The sequence below is a fragment of the Hetaerina americana genome, unplaced genomic scaffold (genome assembly GCF_022747635.1).
Source record: "Hetaerina americana unplaced genomic scaffold, ioHetAmer1.1.p SCAF_19, whole genome shotgun sequence".
In the NCBI taxonomy this organism is placed as follows: Eukaryota; Metazoa; Arthropoda; class Insecta; order Odonata; family Calopterygidae; genus Hetaerina; species Hetaerina americana.
This window is the reverse complement of record NW_027286752.1, coordinates 3,696,303-3,710,943: the sequence shown is the minus strand read 5'-3', so window position 1 is coordinate 3,710,943 and position 14,641 is coordinate 3,696,303. Positions and strand designations below refer to the sequence as shown.

General features: G+C 35.0%; 1 protein-coding gene across 1 annotated transcript; it reads right to left on the bottom strand.

Annotated features, from left to right (window-relative positions):
* Positions 1 to 184: 184 nt before the first annotated feature.
* LOC139687284 (lebercilin-like protein) lies at positions 185 to 9,768 on the bottom strand. The gene is made up of 6 exons (XM_071584423.1): positions 9,711 to 9,768; positions 9,484 to 9,633; positions 8,920 to 9,108; positions 6,525 to 6,662; positions 5,282 to 5,370; positions 185 to 934 (listed from the first exon to the last, which is right to left on the bottom strand). Exons 1-6 carry the CDS (start codon positions 9,756 to 9,758, stop codon positions 268 to 270), a joined length of 1,281 nt encoding a protein of 426 aa, XP_071440524.1. The 5' UTR covers positions 9,759 to 9,768; the 3' UTR covers positions 185 to 267.
* Between the last annotated feature and the right edge of the window lie 4,873 nt (positions 9,769 to 14,641).

The following is a 14,641-nucleotide window of genomic DNA, read 5'->3' as shown; positions in this document are numbered from 1 at the left end:
TGTAAGAGCTATTTTTAAATCATAAAGTTAAAAGAGACTAACATTATAAATGGGCTCACTTTTTTAGGTCTCATTTATGTACAAGCACAATTGAATATGAGCTAGCTTGAAATAAATAAAAATATCTCAATAGAAAATATCTGCCTTCAAAGTGAAAGGGCAACATAATTTGCCCCATAAACTCATGTATGCCACCAAGTTATGACACATCCTCATCAAGGTAACGAGGTACTGTTTTATATATCATATATTTAATGGCACATCAGGTCATAATTGTACATCACTGAACATGGGAATGGCTGGATCTGAAGTTTTCTTTCTATTCAATTTATATTCTGATTTTGGAATTGTTCCAAATAAGTCGTGCATGAGATCTGGCTTCGCAGACTTCCGTAAGGTGGGTGATTTTTTTGATTTAGCACTGCTGGGCCCACTAGAACAGCTCCTCTCACTGTTTAATTTTTCTTTTCCAAAATTATGGGACATCTTCCTTGTAGAACTAATGTGCATATTTAAAAAAAGTTCTGATACATTTTCAGCATTGTCATTTGAATTGATATCAATTGATTCTTCAATGTCAATAGCTTTTAAAGCCTTCAACAATTTCTCCTTTTTAATTCCATCTACACCTTCCTCACAGTTCACTTCACTGTCCTCTAGTTTGCTTTTTTCGTCATCACCAATGGTAATGTTCGTGTTTCTCTGAGATATCTTTTCATGTATGCATTCTGTTTCACCTCCATCAAATTGGGTTGATTTTGTCTCGCCAATGGCCAGAGCCTCTTTTGAAGCCACTCCTGACTTGATGCCATTGAACACCACTGAAGTGCAAGGCTTCTGTCTAAAATTGGTAAGTTTTTTCATACTTGATAGGTTTGATTCTTTGATTCCTTCCACCGCTTCTAGCTGATGCTGTTGACCTATCAAAGGCAACCTGAAAAATATATGCCAACAGCCATCGTGAGACATATGAACTTTTAAGACTATTGTTAATGTAGGAATTATAGAAATAGGTTCACTTTGCTATTTTTCATTGGGAAACTTGAACAGCAGATTTGAAAATATGAAGCATACAACATTTTAGCATATGTAAATCAATAGTTTTATCGCAATTCAAATTTTTTCAGAAATTTGGAAGTTATTATTACTAGGAAGAAAACCTAAAAAAATATATTTTGAGCTGCTAGTGAAACTGCCTCATCTTCATCACTCTGTACTTGTATATTTAAAAAAAAACCATAAACACAGTAATCAACCTGGGTCGTAATCGTTGGGTAGGCAATGGCAGAGTTCACCCAGTACTAAGCCTGATGGCATTTGTAATTCACACATCAGGTTAGGGGGGCAGTTCCTTTGCCTGAGCCACCTATGGTTTTACAGGAATTCTGGTACCTGAAAAATCACACAGCTTGGGTGGAGCTGAGCTTGCCTGGGAATCAAACCCTGGCCCTCCAGCCAGTAGTCCAATGCTCTACCTCTAGTTTCTGAAAAGCAATGAGCTGCATTTCCTTGGGAGCTGAAAATAACCATTCACTACTGCTTCATGAATAGTGAATAGGCAAAGAATTCAAAACTTCTAAGCTATGTACATTGTTTTCCCATTAAAGAAAATTTCAAGATTGAGCGTTAAATTTTCCTACTTCAAGTTTACCAGGTACTTTTACTCATATTTCAGAAAGAAAACTGAGATAGTATTTCTGAGAGATTCTGATTATATGTTGGTAGAATTTCCTACCTAATATAGAAAACAAGCCTTCTAAAGAAGTCCCTTCACACTTCTTTAACTGGTGACAGGCATTTAATCGTACAGATATGGTGAGACAGGCAAATTCACTAACTCATTCCTGGATCCCATGAATGTGTAGTTTTAAAAAGACAATAACTTATATCTGCTGCTGCATTTGGCATTGAATGGATGGAGATGAGGATTCAAGCCTCTTTCAGGTACTGGAGCCAATTCAAATCATTTGAATATTGTGGCTATACCCATAATAGGGGATAGAAGTGGGCATTACTAATAATTAACAGTGCAAATTAGATATTTTAAAGACTAGTACAGGAATGAGCTTAACCTTTTTTCCCACTTAAAAATCAAAAGTGGTGGTGGCTGACCAATCTTCTTGCCATTAAAAGATTTCCCAGCATAAAAAACTCAAATATGAGCTTTAATTAAATTCATATTAGCTGAAGAAAAAGGAAATAAGTCGCATTTGCTTTTCCTAGCTTTAACAAAATTGTGAAAGTTGGATTTTTACACTGAAAAACTTCTTTCTTGCCACACAGAGGAAAGTGAATTTTATTATCAGAGTAACAGAATTGCTGTGACTACTTTTAGGGTATCATGAACTAAATTTAGTGGAGCTGATGTGGAACTTCAAACATAAAGAACAGAATATGCCATGGCATGTTTGAAAAGTCCCATCTGAAGAAGTTGTTATTGGAAATCATGGAAAGTAGATACCATTCAGGGAACAACACCAAAGGAAATAATTAAGGAGCCTGGGCTGATTCAACTGTGTCAACAGGCCACTGGAACCTTATGGAATTTAACTAAATAGCATTTGTTCATTTGAAAATTCCAGAATTGATGGATTTGTAACAAATCAACTGTATTGGTAACTGAAATTAGTCTAGGTTTGGGACAGAAGGGAGGATTAAGAGTTCTACTGGCGAGGTTTGTAGTAACACTGAATTGTTTCAATGTTAGTATCAAATCTTTTTATATTTTCTACATCACCCTTGCAATTTCCTCTTAATTTAACATCCATATTGACACGAATATCATATTTCTTGATGGGAATCACAACACACTCATGAATTGTTATCCTCTAAACAAGATGCCATTCCACTGAAGAAAATGTTGATGACTATTTCTGTGTATTTAAAATTCCCATCAATTGTTATGATTCTTGGTTTCCATAAAAAACTATTGAATATTGTTCCAATATCTTCAGAATATCCTGTCCCTTTTTTACGCATATTTTATTTTCCTGCTATTATTACCAAAAAAAATTTTATTTCAAAATTCAGTGCCCACTAATGAGGTGCTCATATTACAATAAGATACATGGCACATTATAATGATGGCATTTTGTCTTCACTCTCCACTTGTGATCCCCACAATCTCATTTTAAAACTCATTAAAAATTTATTCACAGGATTCATAATTAACTCTATCCATGACTGTCCCTTATTATTTTCTAATATCAATTTCAGATGCACTGGAATCCTGGTCAAGGCTAATGATTTTTACACTTTGAAATTCTGCCATTTTAATGCATATTAGCAGATGACTCCATTAAAGTTACTGTCGGGGAATCTTCTGCAATTCTATGCATCAATTCCAGAGTACCATCATTACCTACCACACTGATTACTCCGCATCCCATTCCTGAATTATTGCTGGTCAACATAAATTCACTTTTCTTCTTCCTTTCCTTACTACTGAATTTGCTTCCCGACAACAATGATCGATTTTGTCCTCCCAACACATTTTCCAACCCAGTGCTAACTCTCTCCCCAAAAATTATAATTCTCCCTCTTTCAACATTTTCAATGTTGCTGATATTATGTTAATCTTGTAATTTTTTATTTGTATCCATACTTCCCTCTCCTTGGACTACAATTTTGACGTGGTAAAAGGGCTAGTGTGTTTTATCAACTGTAGTTGAAGGGCTGTGCAAGGTGTGATGGAAGTACAGTGGAGATTATTGGTGTCATTGAGTAATATGCAATAGAGGGAAAGAGCCAGCAATGAGTGAAAATAGAAATAAACAAAAAGTTAAGAAGAAGCAGGGTAAATATTGATAAAGTGACTAACAGGATATTACTCGTAGAGGTAAAAGTGGAACCAATGAGCTAGTTTTTTATTTAGGATACATTACAGAAATGCATCATGGGGAGGGAGAACTAGACGGTTTATACAATCAAACAGAGAACATAACTTTATTTGTCCAAGCAAATATTTGATAGTAATGGGGGATTAAATTTTGGTAGAGGGCAAAGCGTCATCATTAGTAGCACATGGTTTTAATACAACAACATACATAAGCTTAAGTGGGAAATGTGGGAGAATTTAAGGAAACATCAATTAGACTAATATGGTCATAATAAATTAAAAGTTTCCCCGGGGCAGATAAGTTAGTCAATACTAAAATACCAAGAGAGTACCAAATTTGCTCTATCATAGAGAGATATCCAGTGAAATTGTTCAAAATTTGGGGCTTCTCTACAATATGGTCAGAGAACACTCCACCTGGCTGACAAATTTCCTAATAAACCATGACAATTCTAGATACCCAATATGTTGCTTTGCAGTGGGTGCATGTCTTTGGGGAGAGCAAGACAAAGCCTGACCTGCACAAAATGGATACTTGAGTGCTGCAAGAGAACGTACTGGTATTGTTGCATTAGAGTAACTAGGTGAAATATATAATGGTACACAGGACATGCAAATTTTATCAGGAAATTTTGTCAAAATATATGCCATGCAAATATAAATAAAAAGTCTCCAGAATGTAGAGAGTTCTAACGGTGATTGCCTACTTGGAAGTGGCTCAAAGCTTTCGTTCAGCAATTATAAAATTCTGTAATCCATGGATAGGACTTGAATTCAAAGATCAGATTCCACGGGATATAAAAGGATATTAAACTAAATGCACATGCTCCTCAAACATTCTGAATTAGGATTTAGGAGACTGTGCCTTCTCAGGTGGATAACTAATAAGAATAGTTCCAGGAGAAAGAATAGGAATGCTTGCAACTGATTCACCCGCAGTGATAATGTTATTAAATCAATCAATTATTTCCCCGTTAAGGTATTGAACAAACTTCCTTAAGTTGCAGAATGAATGTTAAAAGGTCATCACACTAGACTTGTAAGGAAGCAAAGAATAGACAAAAAACCACTCCAAAGTGGACTCCACATTTTGTGGATGCCAATAAAAATGTTCCCCTTAATCTTAATATTATTATAAATGACCACTTCAGATCTTGTCTTCAGATCAAGTCACAGTTTCCACATTCTGTTGACAGTAAGTCACCTAACCGATTGACTCTTAATATTGGCGTTAACCTTGATCCGGCCAGTTACCATAGCATACATTTGAGTCAGATCCAGGACATAATATTTGTGAACTCATTGGCACATGACCTGACTGGACTGACCATTTCATTTAAGATGATAAAGACATGAACTGTGGCTATTTTAATGTCATGATATCAGATGCTATTACATGATATTTTGTAAAAGACATAAAAGCTAATGATTTAATCAACACACCTTTGACTGGGAATCACCAATTTCCTTACTTCTTTGGGAGATTTTGATGGGTTTGGATTTTTTTCTGTATCAATATTAATTTCATTTTCCTGGAAACAATATAGGTAAAAAATCATTTAAGAAAATTAGATAACATATTTTATTTAGTTTTTACAATTATAGATAACCGCCACACAATTATTTGGTTTTTAAAGCATTAAATGGGCTGCCAATGCCAAGGGCCACGAAAAGAGCCACATTCTCTACAAATGAGAGGTATTCATGGAGAGGCTGGCATGAAAGAAGGAAAAATGGTGGATAGAGGCATCCTACTGTTTTTAATATACACTAATACAGTACATACATTTAAAAATTATTCTACAAAATAACTGTATTAAAGTAGTTAATGCAAAGTAATGAAAATTAACTTCTCTAAAGTGATGCCAACCAAAACTCTGATCAGATTGGCACCAATTCCAGCTCCTAAATACACTTCCATACGCCCAGGTGTATTAAATAATAAATACTCAGAAATATTACAAGTTTGCAATCTACATACTTCAGTGCCTCTAATAATTCTAAAATAACAATTATTATGTGTAAAAAATTTGCATGGCAACTAGAATAACAGACTCATGATTTATTGACTACCTGCTAACTCTACATTTTGACTTTGCACAAGACTCGAGGCAGCGAGACAATTCACTTAAATGCCTCTACTGATTACCTCATGAAAACTGTTGATGCATAACAAAAATCAATGATCATATAATGAGAAGTAGAAGTTAGTTAAATGCCTCTTAAAAAACAATTTTAATTTATTAATGGTGGCTCAAAAAATAAAGCCTTGCTCCTACTTTCCCTCAAGAAAGCGGCAAACGAGTTGGCATTTGTCGAGCAGCAACTCTGTGCCTACTCCACAGTTATCCCAGAGACTGATTGCCAGAGAAGATTTAAGAATGAAGTGACAGTTCAAAGTGAATTTTAGAGACAGCCTGATTAAAATAGTTGACCCTGAATCCTCATGGATATATGCAAATTCCATGAAAATGATCCTCGCAATTTTTTCACAATGCAGTAATAAAAAGACTGAAATTTTTCTGTATGCTCTTCCACTTCTTTCTATTGAATAATGATAAAAATCAAGCAATGAGAATAATCAGAATCGGCAAGAGGATTAATTACTTTGAATGCTATTAATAAAAATCGAGGAAGGCATTACATAGGAAGAAAAAATATTAGCATTCAATAAAGCTTATCTTACCAGCAATAGCGTCTTAAGCTCATTGATGTTTTGCTCAGCTCTCAGAAGAGATTTCTTCAATTCCTTATTAAGATTCATTTCTTGCTGAATCCGCTGCTGGTGCATCCTCTGCTCTATGGCTTTCCTTCGAGCAACCTCCTAAATGTTCAACAAGAAAAATTTGTGAGAATTTATAATTTATAGATGTTTTTATAGATTTGCTAATGAATTGAAAAATATTTAATAAAAGCATTAGTGTAATTATTTCTTATCGAAGCTATAATTTGATAAAATAATTAAGCCAACATTTTTGCAAATTGCTTCCATGTTGCCAGCAGAAGCTTCTGAAAAAAGACTTCTGCCCGGGAGCAGATAAATGCAATGTCAATTGTTATAAGTGGTCATTTGAAAACTATAAAATTTCAAGAAACAATGAACTTTTATTTGATTTAAGAAAGCATTGCCTGATTTGCTGCATTGTGGTAGGTACCATAAGAAATTACATGATACTTATTGCCAAATTGACTCATGAGAAATCATATTTTCCCTTAAGAATGGAATGTAATGCAAATTAAAAAAAACACTTGTAGATCTTCCACATCAAAAATGCAAAAAGTGACGAAAGGGAAAATAAACTCCTGTTTAAATGTCCATTGATGTGAGAATTACCAGGAAAGAGAGGGAATTAAGAAAGTCCAAGATAGGAGACTCTACACATTCAATGCTGTTCGACATACCATACAATTAATAAGAAAAAGTAATTCTTAACACCCAAATAATATGTGTCAATTCTGAGTGAAATTCACCACTGAAAGTTTAATTATTAGTAAAAGGAGGAAATATTCATGAAAATTAAAGGTGCTGGGATGGTGTAGTGCCTAAAGCAATGGCTTCCCACCGAGAGGGCCTGGGTCGAAATCCTGCATATCTTTTTCAGTTTTATCCCAATCTCTATTTGAAGAGCTTTGTGGAGAGCACTATGAGTGAGTATGCTGTCTGTTGGATGGGATGTTAAACTGCTGTCAAAGACCCCTTAGGACCTTTCGATAAGAGTAGGCTAATGTCCCTAATCCTCTCCCATCCATCCCTAATGATGCAAATGACCTTCGCTGTTGGTCCCCTCCCCTAAAACTACTAATACTTCTGCAAATTAAACTTACATTCATCTTTCTTCTCAAAATCGCTCAATCGGACTGAGTTGTAAATGCCCAGGCCTATGTGAACTTAAACTTATTTCTCTGAATAATATTCAATTGAATTTCCACCAATTAATAACCTAATCTACATCACTCCTAGGGAAATCTGCAGAAAAGTCATTAACCAGTATATTCTAGTTTTCCATTAGATGAAAATGTTTACCTTTCATAAATTGCCAGAAATTTAAATCAAACAATCCTCAAGAAGAATAGGGATGTGGGTTACCATACATTATTGAAAACCATTCTGCATATGATTTCTTGCTCTTTGTATGTGTTTTGAAATCATCGTCATCAGATTAATTCAAAGCCACTACAGACACCAGTTAAATATTGACCCCTAAATATACCTTTCAAGTGATGTCAAGAGTAAATTCTAATTTGGAATTTATTAGTGGTACCACCACACACCATATTATTTTGAAACTTGAGGTGCATGACTTGGGTGATTAAAATGCAGGGATTTACTGCCTATGATTTGTTAGGTATTGTGATAAAATGTAGCAAAAAATAATATTTGGAAATAAAAATAAGTTGATACAAGAGAATCATTTGGTTAGTAACAACTTGAAAGCACTCCAAAAGCATTTCTTGATTAGGCCAATAAAACAAATAAAGTCAAACTTGGGTCCAAGTCACCTTACTTGATTCTCTAATACAGTTTACAGAGTTTTGAAAATTAGTTCTAATCTTTTATCAATAAATCCTCAACTTTATCCGTTAGATGCAAGTTTCTGTGAAATACTGTTTATTACTAAATGGAATTGTTTCAAAATTCAGTTCTATTACACCTAAGAAATTTTCTTCATTGATAATATTAATTTTTATTACAAATAAATAAGTGGCTGGGAGTATTCCCCTAGGTTTCTTTATTCACTATTGAAAATATGCACTGTATATGCATCCATTCTAACCACGTTTTACTTCTGAGACTAGAAATAATTTTGAAAGCAAAACAGTCTTGTTTTCAAAAATATGTTAGCTCTCTATCACAGAATCATGGCTACTTATGATGATAATTTCCTATTTATGCAATGCATCAAATATTTTTGCAATTTTTAAAATCTCTTCTCTCACATAATCCACAAGTAAATAGTTAACGCACCTAATATTAGCTTTGTGAAGAAAAGTTTATTTATCCAAAAATCTGAAGCAAAGAATATTCATAAAACTAAAGATTTAGGAGCATTAAGACAGTGTTAACTCAGCAGCTTGCCAACCTGGAATTGCAGCTCCATGTGCTGCAACATAGTCTTAAGAGCATTGACTTCCTCACGAAGACTTTCTCGCTCCCCGAGACTACGGTCCTTTGAAAGCTGCTGCAAATGCTGATTCTGCTCTTGCAATGCACGGAGCTCCATTTCTCGACTCCGAAGTCTCTTCTCCAAACCTCGGTGTTGTATGTTTGCCTTTTCAAAGAGATTCACTTAGAGCATTAAAACACCACAAGAATGATAGTCGGATTTACATATTAACATCATAGGAACGAGAGCAAAAATAGATGGAGGTTTGCATATAAATAAATGCACATAAAACTAATTGCTCGAGTCACCCATAAATATTTACTTTTTATTTAACTTTTTATTTATTAATTTCCACTAGCATGGCTTAAAATAAATGCATCCAAACTTGCAATAGAACCATAGTAAACAATACAACTGAAATAAGTATAGGAAAACCCTTAAATGAACAATTTTACCAGTAGTAACTCCTCATTAGATCAAAAACACTATTGTATGTCATAGGAACTAAAGCAAGGGGTCATAGTTCGGGCAAAAATTTACCTTCTTACACTTGGCTTTTAATGCTCTGACTTCTTCAGAATGAGACTGAATGAGTTGAGGTAACTGACCTTTAGCTCCCTCAAATTTTTTTAGAGCACGGTCTTGCCGATGTTGAAGAGTTCGGAGCAATTTATTTTCTGCACTTACTTCCTGTGTGTGGTAAAACAAACATTAACCTTGAACAGAACAATAGCTAACAATTGAGTATATTATATTTAATGACATACACTGAGTTGATTCCTTAATACAGCCAGCTCACTTTCTAATTCCTTCATTTTAATTAACTTTGCTGACATAACTCTGTCACCAACCATTCCTTGTTGAAATTTTCGAGGATTTTTCAGGGCATATAAGCGATTTGCCAAAGGGTATGAAGTGGCATATGGTGAAATTTCCCCTGTGGGATTTCGATGACATTCATTCGCTCCTTTAAATAGTAGATGGATGTGAGTACCATTAATCTATAAGTTATTTCACTGAGAAATAAAATTGGATACTGACCTGATATATCGGATTGTTGATTTTTATTCACAATGAGACCTTTTTTATTTTTGAATTGGACAGAAATCTCATTGTTATCCACCTTGGGGTCCCCAGTACTAAATTTAAATAAATGAAATAACAGATGAAACTAACAACTAAGCGCCGACAATAAAATGTAACAAAACAATATCATTTAGCAATACTTACCCATTCATCTCGTATTGCGGCAATTTGTTTTGATTTTCCATTATCAAACAGTGCTTCACCGTTGATAAATATTTATCCCAAGACAACAATACCAATAGATACAAGACACAGCAATACGAATAAGAGAAATAAATTTCATATTTAAACAACGAAACCAAATGCGCGATAACTGTAGTCAACAAAATATCAATAACACATTGTGAATAAGTATATAAATGAAAACTTCAAAAAGTTAGTTCCTTTACACTGTAAGTGAAAAACTCTATCTACCATTTATTGATGCCTTCAAATTCGACTTCGTTGTTGACAAATGACGTAGGGTAAAAAAACAATTGAACAACGCCACTGAGCGCATAATTTAAATTGCACATGGTTAATACACGGATAAAAGCAATTCATTAAGAGAAAATGAAACTCTGAGTAATGATCCAAGGAATGATAATACAAATAAGATAATTATTGATTGTTTCAGAAAGAGAGCTTAGGTAAATAAACTCTTATTTTATCGAAATTATCATTTTAATTAAAAAACACTTTTTTACAGGTGGCAGAAATTTCAAGTAGACAATTCCATGAGAATAATCATTCGAATGCGGTGAACATGAAAACAATGTTTTGCAATGAAAAAAACCTTAATTTTTAAAGGTAGAACTGTATCAGTTAAACCATTTGAATTCGTATCCTTTCAAGCCGTAATCCTTTTCAGTTTCTAACTTCGGAGTTTCTTGATCTGTTAGACGAACTTTCGTGACATTTGGTTGGTATCCAAACTCGTTTGCTTCATAAACAACTCGCTGTCCCTCTCCGTCCCTGTGGTTTGCAAAGTACCCTCCTTCTTTTGATCCGCTCGTGTAGCCAGTTTCATGATGTCCGTGGAAACCAACCGTGTAGTTAAACTTATAATTGGGACCACCCTTTTCTCCAGCGACTAGTCCAAGACCTTCAGCACTTCCAGGCCTCTTGGTTATTGAATTCTGGTTTCTATCTCCTGGTCTCTGTCCAGGAAGAGGGCTGTTTCCCGGGGCGCGATCATTGAAAGGGCGGTTCTGGTTTATCGATCCGGGCCTGGCTTGTACTCCCTGACCCGGTTTACCGCCCGAACTCTGCCCCGGTCCGCCAGGTGAAAATCCGCCTGGTCTTCCAGGGGCTCCCTGCCCGGGCCCGATGGAAGTCGCGGGCCCTCCAACTCCCTGAGTGAAGGGTGCCCCGCCGGGCCTTCCTTGTCCGAACGTACCGGGTGGGAGAACACCACCTACACTTTGACCTCCCGTAGGTTTATTTCCGCTATTGGGGAACTGTGGAGGCCTGCCAGAGTTTGCGTTTGCGTTGGGAGCGGGTCTTTTGGTTGTCGTGGGAACAACGCAACTGCTGCAGCCGATCAAGCCGTTGAAAGGAAATCCGTTGGGTTTTTTGGTGGTGATTTGTTGCGGTGTCTGCGGTCGCGGGGAGGTCGTCGTCGGAACCGAACCAGGCCGAGGGAAGGCCGCGCCGGACTTGGTTGGAGGCTTCTCCGTCGGGGGACCTGTCGGCAGATCATCATAATATTATCTCGCAGTGCCGCTAAGTGTACATTTAAAAAGAAAATAAACATTAATATCCTGGAATTTCGTTCGTCTTATTCAAACTGCTCTTTGTAACTCCAATGCAAGCGGTAAAAAAAGGAATTTTAGGAGTATCATTAGTGAGGACGCAACGATATTAAGGCTATCATCATTTCAATTCTATAGACTATTGAAACCTGTTATTTGCTGCAGTTTAATTTCTTCCATATCGCGTTAACACTAATTTTATTTATCCTCTTCGACTATTGGGTATTCTCTACAGCGCATGCTAATGCCTTACTATTTCGTAATGCCAACGTTCTGGAAATGACAACCTATGATTGCTTGAATTAGCCTGATAATTTTAAATTAAAATAGTGAAAAAAACAGGAGGCAGGTTGTTCAAGTGATCCCCTCTAAAAACTACTTCAGTTCATGCCACATATTCATTCCCCAAGGGTTCGATCTTGGACACCAATTATTTTTTTAATTAACGATATTGATAATAGTTAATATCCTACTCCTTTTATTTTAATTTCTGGGGCCTTACAGCTGTTGCACACACTACATTCCAGAAATGATTGGGGGTTCCCCAAAATTCCTGATTTAAATCATCAACATGTGTAAACCAAATTTATTAGCATCCATCTTCAGTGTTCCTCTATTGTGTTAAAAAAAATTATATTTTCTTGCAGTAATAGCTCTGTGGTTATTTCTTAATCAACTAAAAACTATTAAGGATTATAGAGCAACTTTGTATCAACAACTTCTGATGATTATATCTTAAAAGAGGATTATTCTTAAAGAGGTGGCTTAACAAAATGGATTTTCCCAATTAATATTTAACATTTGTAGCAATTTTACTGCTCTAAAAATCCATTTTTTCATTAGTGGAGAACTTTTATTAGACTATATCCCTCCCCTCTGGTCTCCTTATTACTCCATCAACATTATTAAAATTGAATACATTTACAAGGAGTTTACTAGAATACTTTTTCATGGGCTTAAAGATATTATAGCTTCATTCAAACTATAAAAAACCCATAAACACAGTTATCCACCCTAAGGTCAGTTTGATAGGTGATGGTAGGGTTCACCAAATACAAAGTCCAATGGCATTTGAAATTCACACATCAGGGAATGGGGCATCATTTCCCTTTGATAGCTTCATTTGACTAACTTCATTTTCTATCTTTACTGGATACATTACCACTTCTAAAGTGCACAATATTGATTGATAACCTATTAAACAATAAAATTGAAAGTACTTAATATCCAAGTGAATACATACCAACTCACCAAACAATGAACACAGTACTTTTTGACATTGAGTTTCATGGCTATCTTTACTTTTTAATTCCACAAATAATCAAATAACAAGGGATAAAAGTGAAATGCCATATAATGGATGCTGACTCATGTATTACATCATTCTCTATTTGAAAAAATGTGAATTTTATATGTATTTATGTGTCAATTAATTGTATACATACAAAGTGAAAGCCATGGTACACTGCCCAATGAATGCCTGGTACCTACCTACCTGATCCTCAAACCCTGCTGTCAAAGGAAAAAATTGCCAGGAAGATTCCTTTAGTAATGTAGGGAAGTACTAAGTGAGTATTACATTCCTGAAGGGTGTGATCCTTACTTTAATGGCAAGTCCTATAAGCACGAAACTCTGTTTCATGTGTACACTTTCATTTCTTATATTAGGCTCTAATGTCAGTTCAACTTTTGATAGACAGTTGTACATTGTGAACGGCACTTGTATCAGTAGACATTGTAATAAATTGCATATTGACTACCCTAGACAGGATGCATTTTTGCTATTTCCTATTTATTGCCATTACAGGGCCAGTTTTAATGAGCTTCAACCAAATAGGTGGTCGAACACATTGCCTACTAATTAAAAATACTTAACCTATGAGTAAAAGATAAAGAAATTAAAATTAGTGTAATTGGGCTGCAATGATTGAATTATTATTTTCTTCATTTTACTGCTCTTAATTTGTACAAGTGATGCTTTGTATTTCTCATTTTTACATGGCAACTACAGTTTCATCAATTTACGCGAAGGAAATCCAATGCACAATTTCATGCAGAATAAAAGAGAGGGTAAACTTTTTTCAGAGGGATATTATTTCCTTCCTTAGGCACTTGAGAAATTGTTGGGTGTACTAGGAGAGATGGCTTCAAGATTTAGAAGATAAATATTTAAACCTCATAAGTAGACCATTTAGTTAGCTATTTATGTGTAGCTATAATGTTTAAATTATAGGATTCTTGATTGTTTTTTGCTCTTGGTGAAACTTATATTCATTCATTCATAAAATTGCACAATTTCTAAACAGTATATTTCATTTTTATTGCTCTAATTTAATTATAAGTAAACGTGCTCCATGACATGTGGTCTTACCGATCACAAAGACTGAACAGTTCACTGATTCTAATTTTTTCCCCCGCAACACGTTCTTAAGTTTTTGGCACCCATCCTTTATATTCGAATTATTAATGTGAAAACCCGTGAATTCAGTTTCAAGATTTTTTTGCTGGGAATCTTTAAGAGTTTAGTAGCGCGGGACATCGCAGCGGTCGCGTTGAAAAAAGAACACGACTCGTCACAATATTTTGGATAATCGGGCAAATATTTATTAAATTTCTGCGAAACCAGCAAAATTTCTAAGTGAATCCTAAGTATATTATAATCAAATTAAAGATTCGCTGTCGATAAAAGGTAATTATATTTTTATACGAATTTAGCATAGTATGAGGACTGCTCAATAAAGAGTTGATCGTACATTTTTTTAATTTTCATTATTTACGGTTGGAGAGTTTAAATTTACGATGTATTATTAGATTTATGTATATGTAATACAGTTTCATTTATTTTAATCTAGTACTGATTCATCGGGAGCCGTTGCAAG

Bases quoted from the DNA above. Each gene is read 5' to 3' on its own strand.
- LOC139687284 (XM_071584423.1), bottom strand. From the start codon at position 9,758: ATGAAGGAATTAGAAAGTGAGCTGGCTGTATTAAGGAATCAACTCAGT. The intron at 9,109-9,483 runs GTAAATTTTTGC...CTCTTTGAAAAG, and splicing joins TAAAAGCCAAGTGTAAGAAG to GCAAACATACAACACCGAGG. The intron at 6,663-8,919 runs GTTGGCAAGCTG...TTGAACATTTAG, and splicing joins ACATGGAGCTGCAATTCCAG to GAGGTTGCTCGAAGGAAAGC.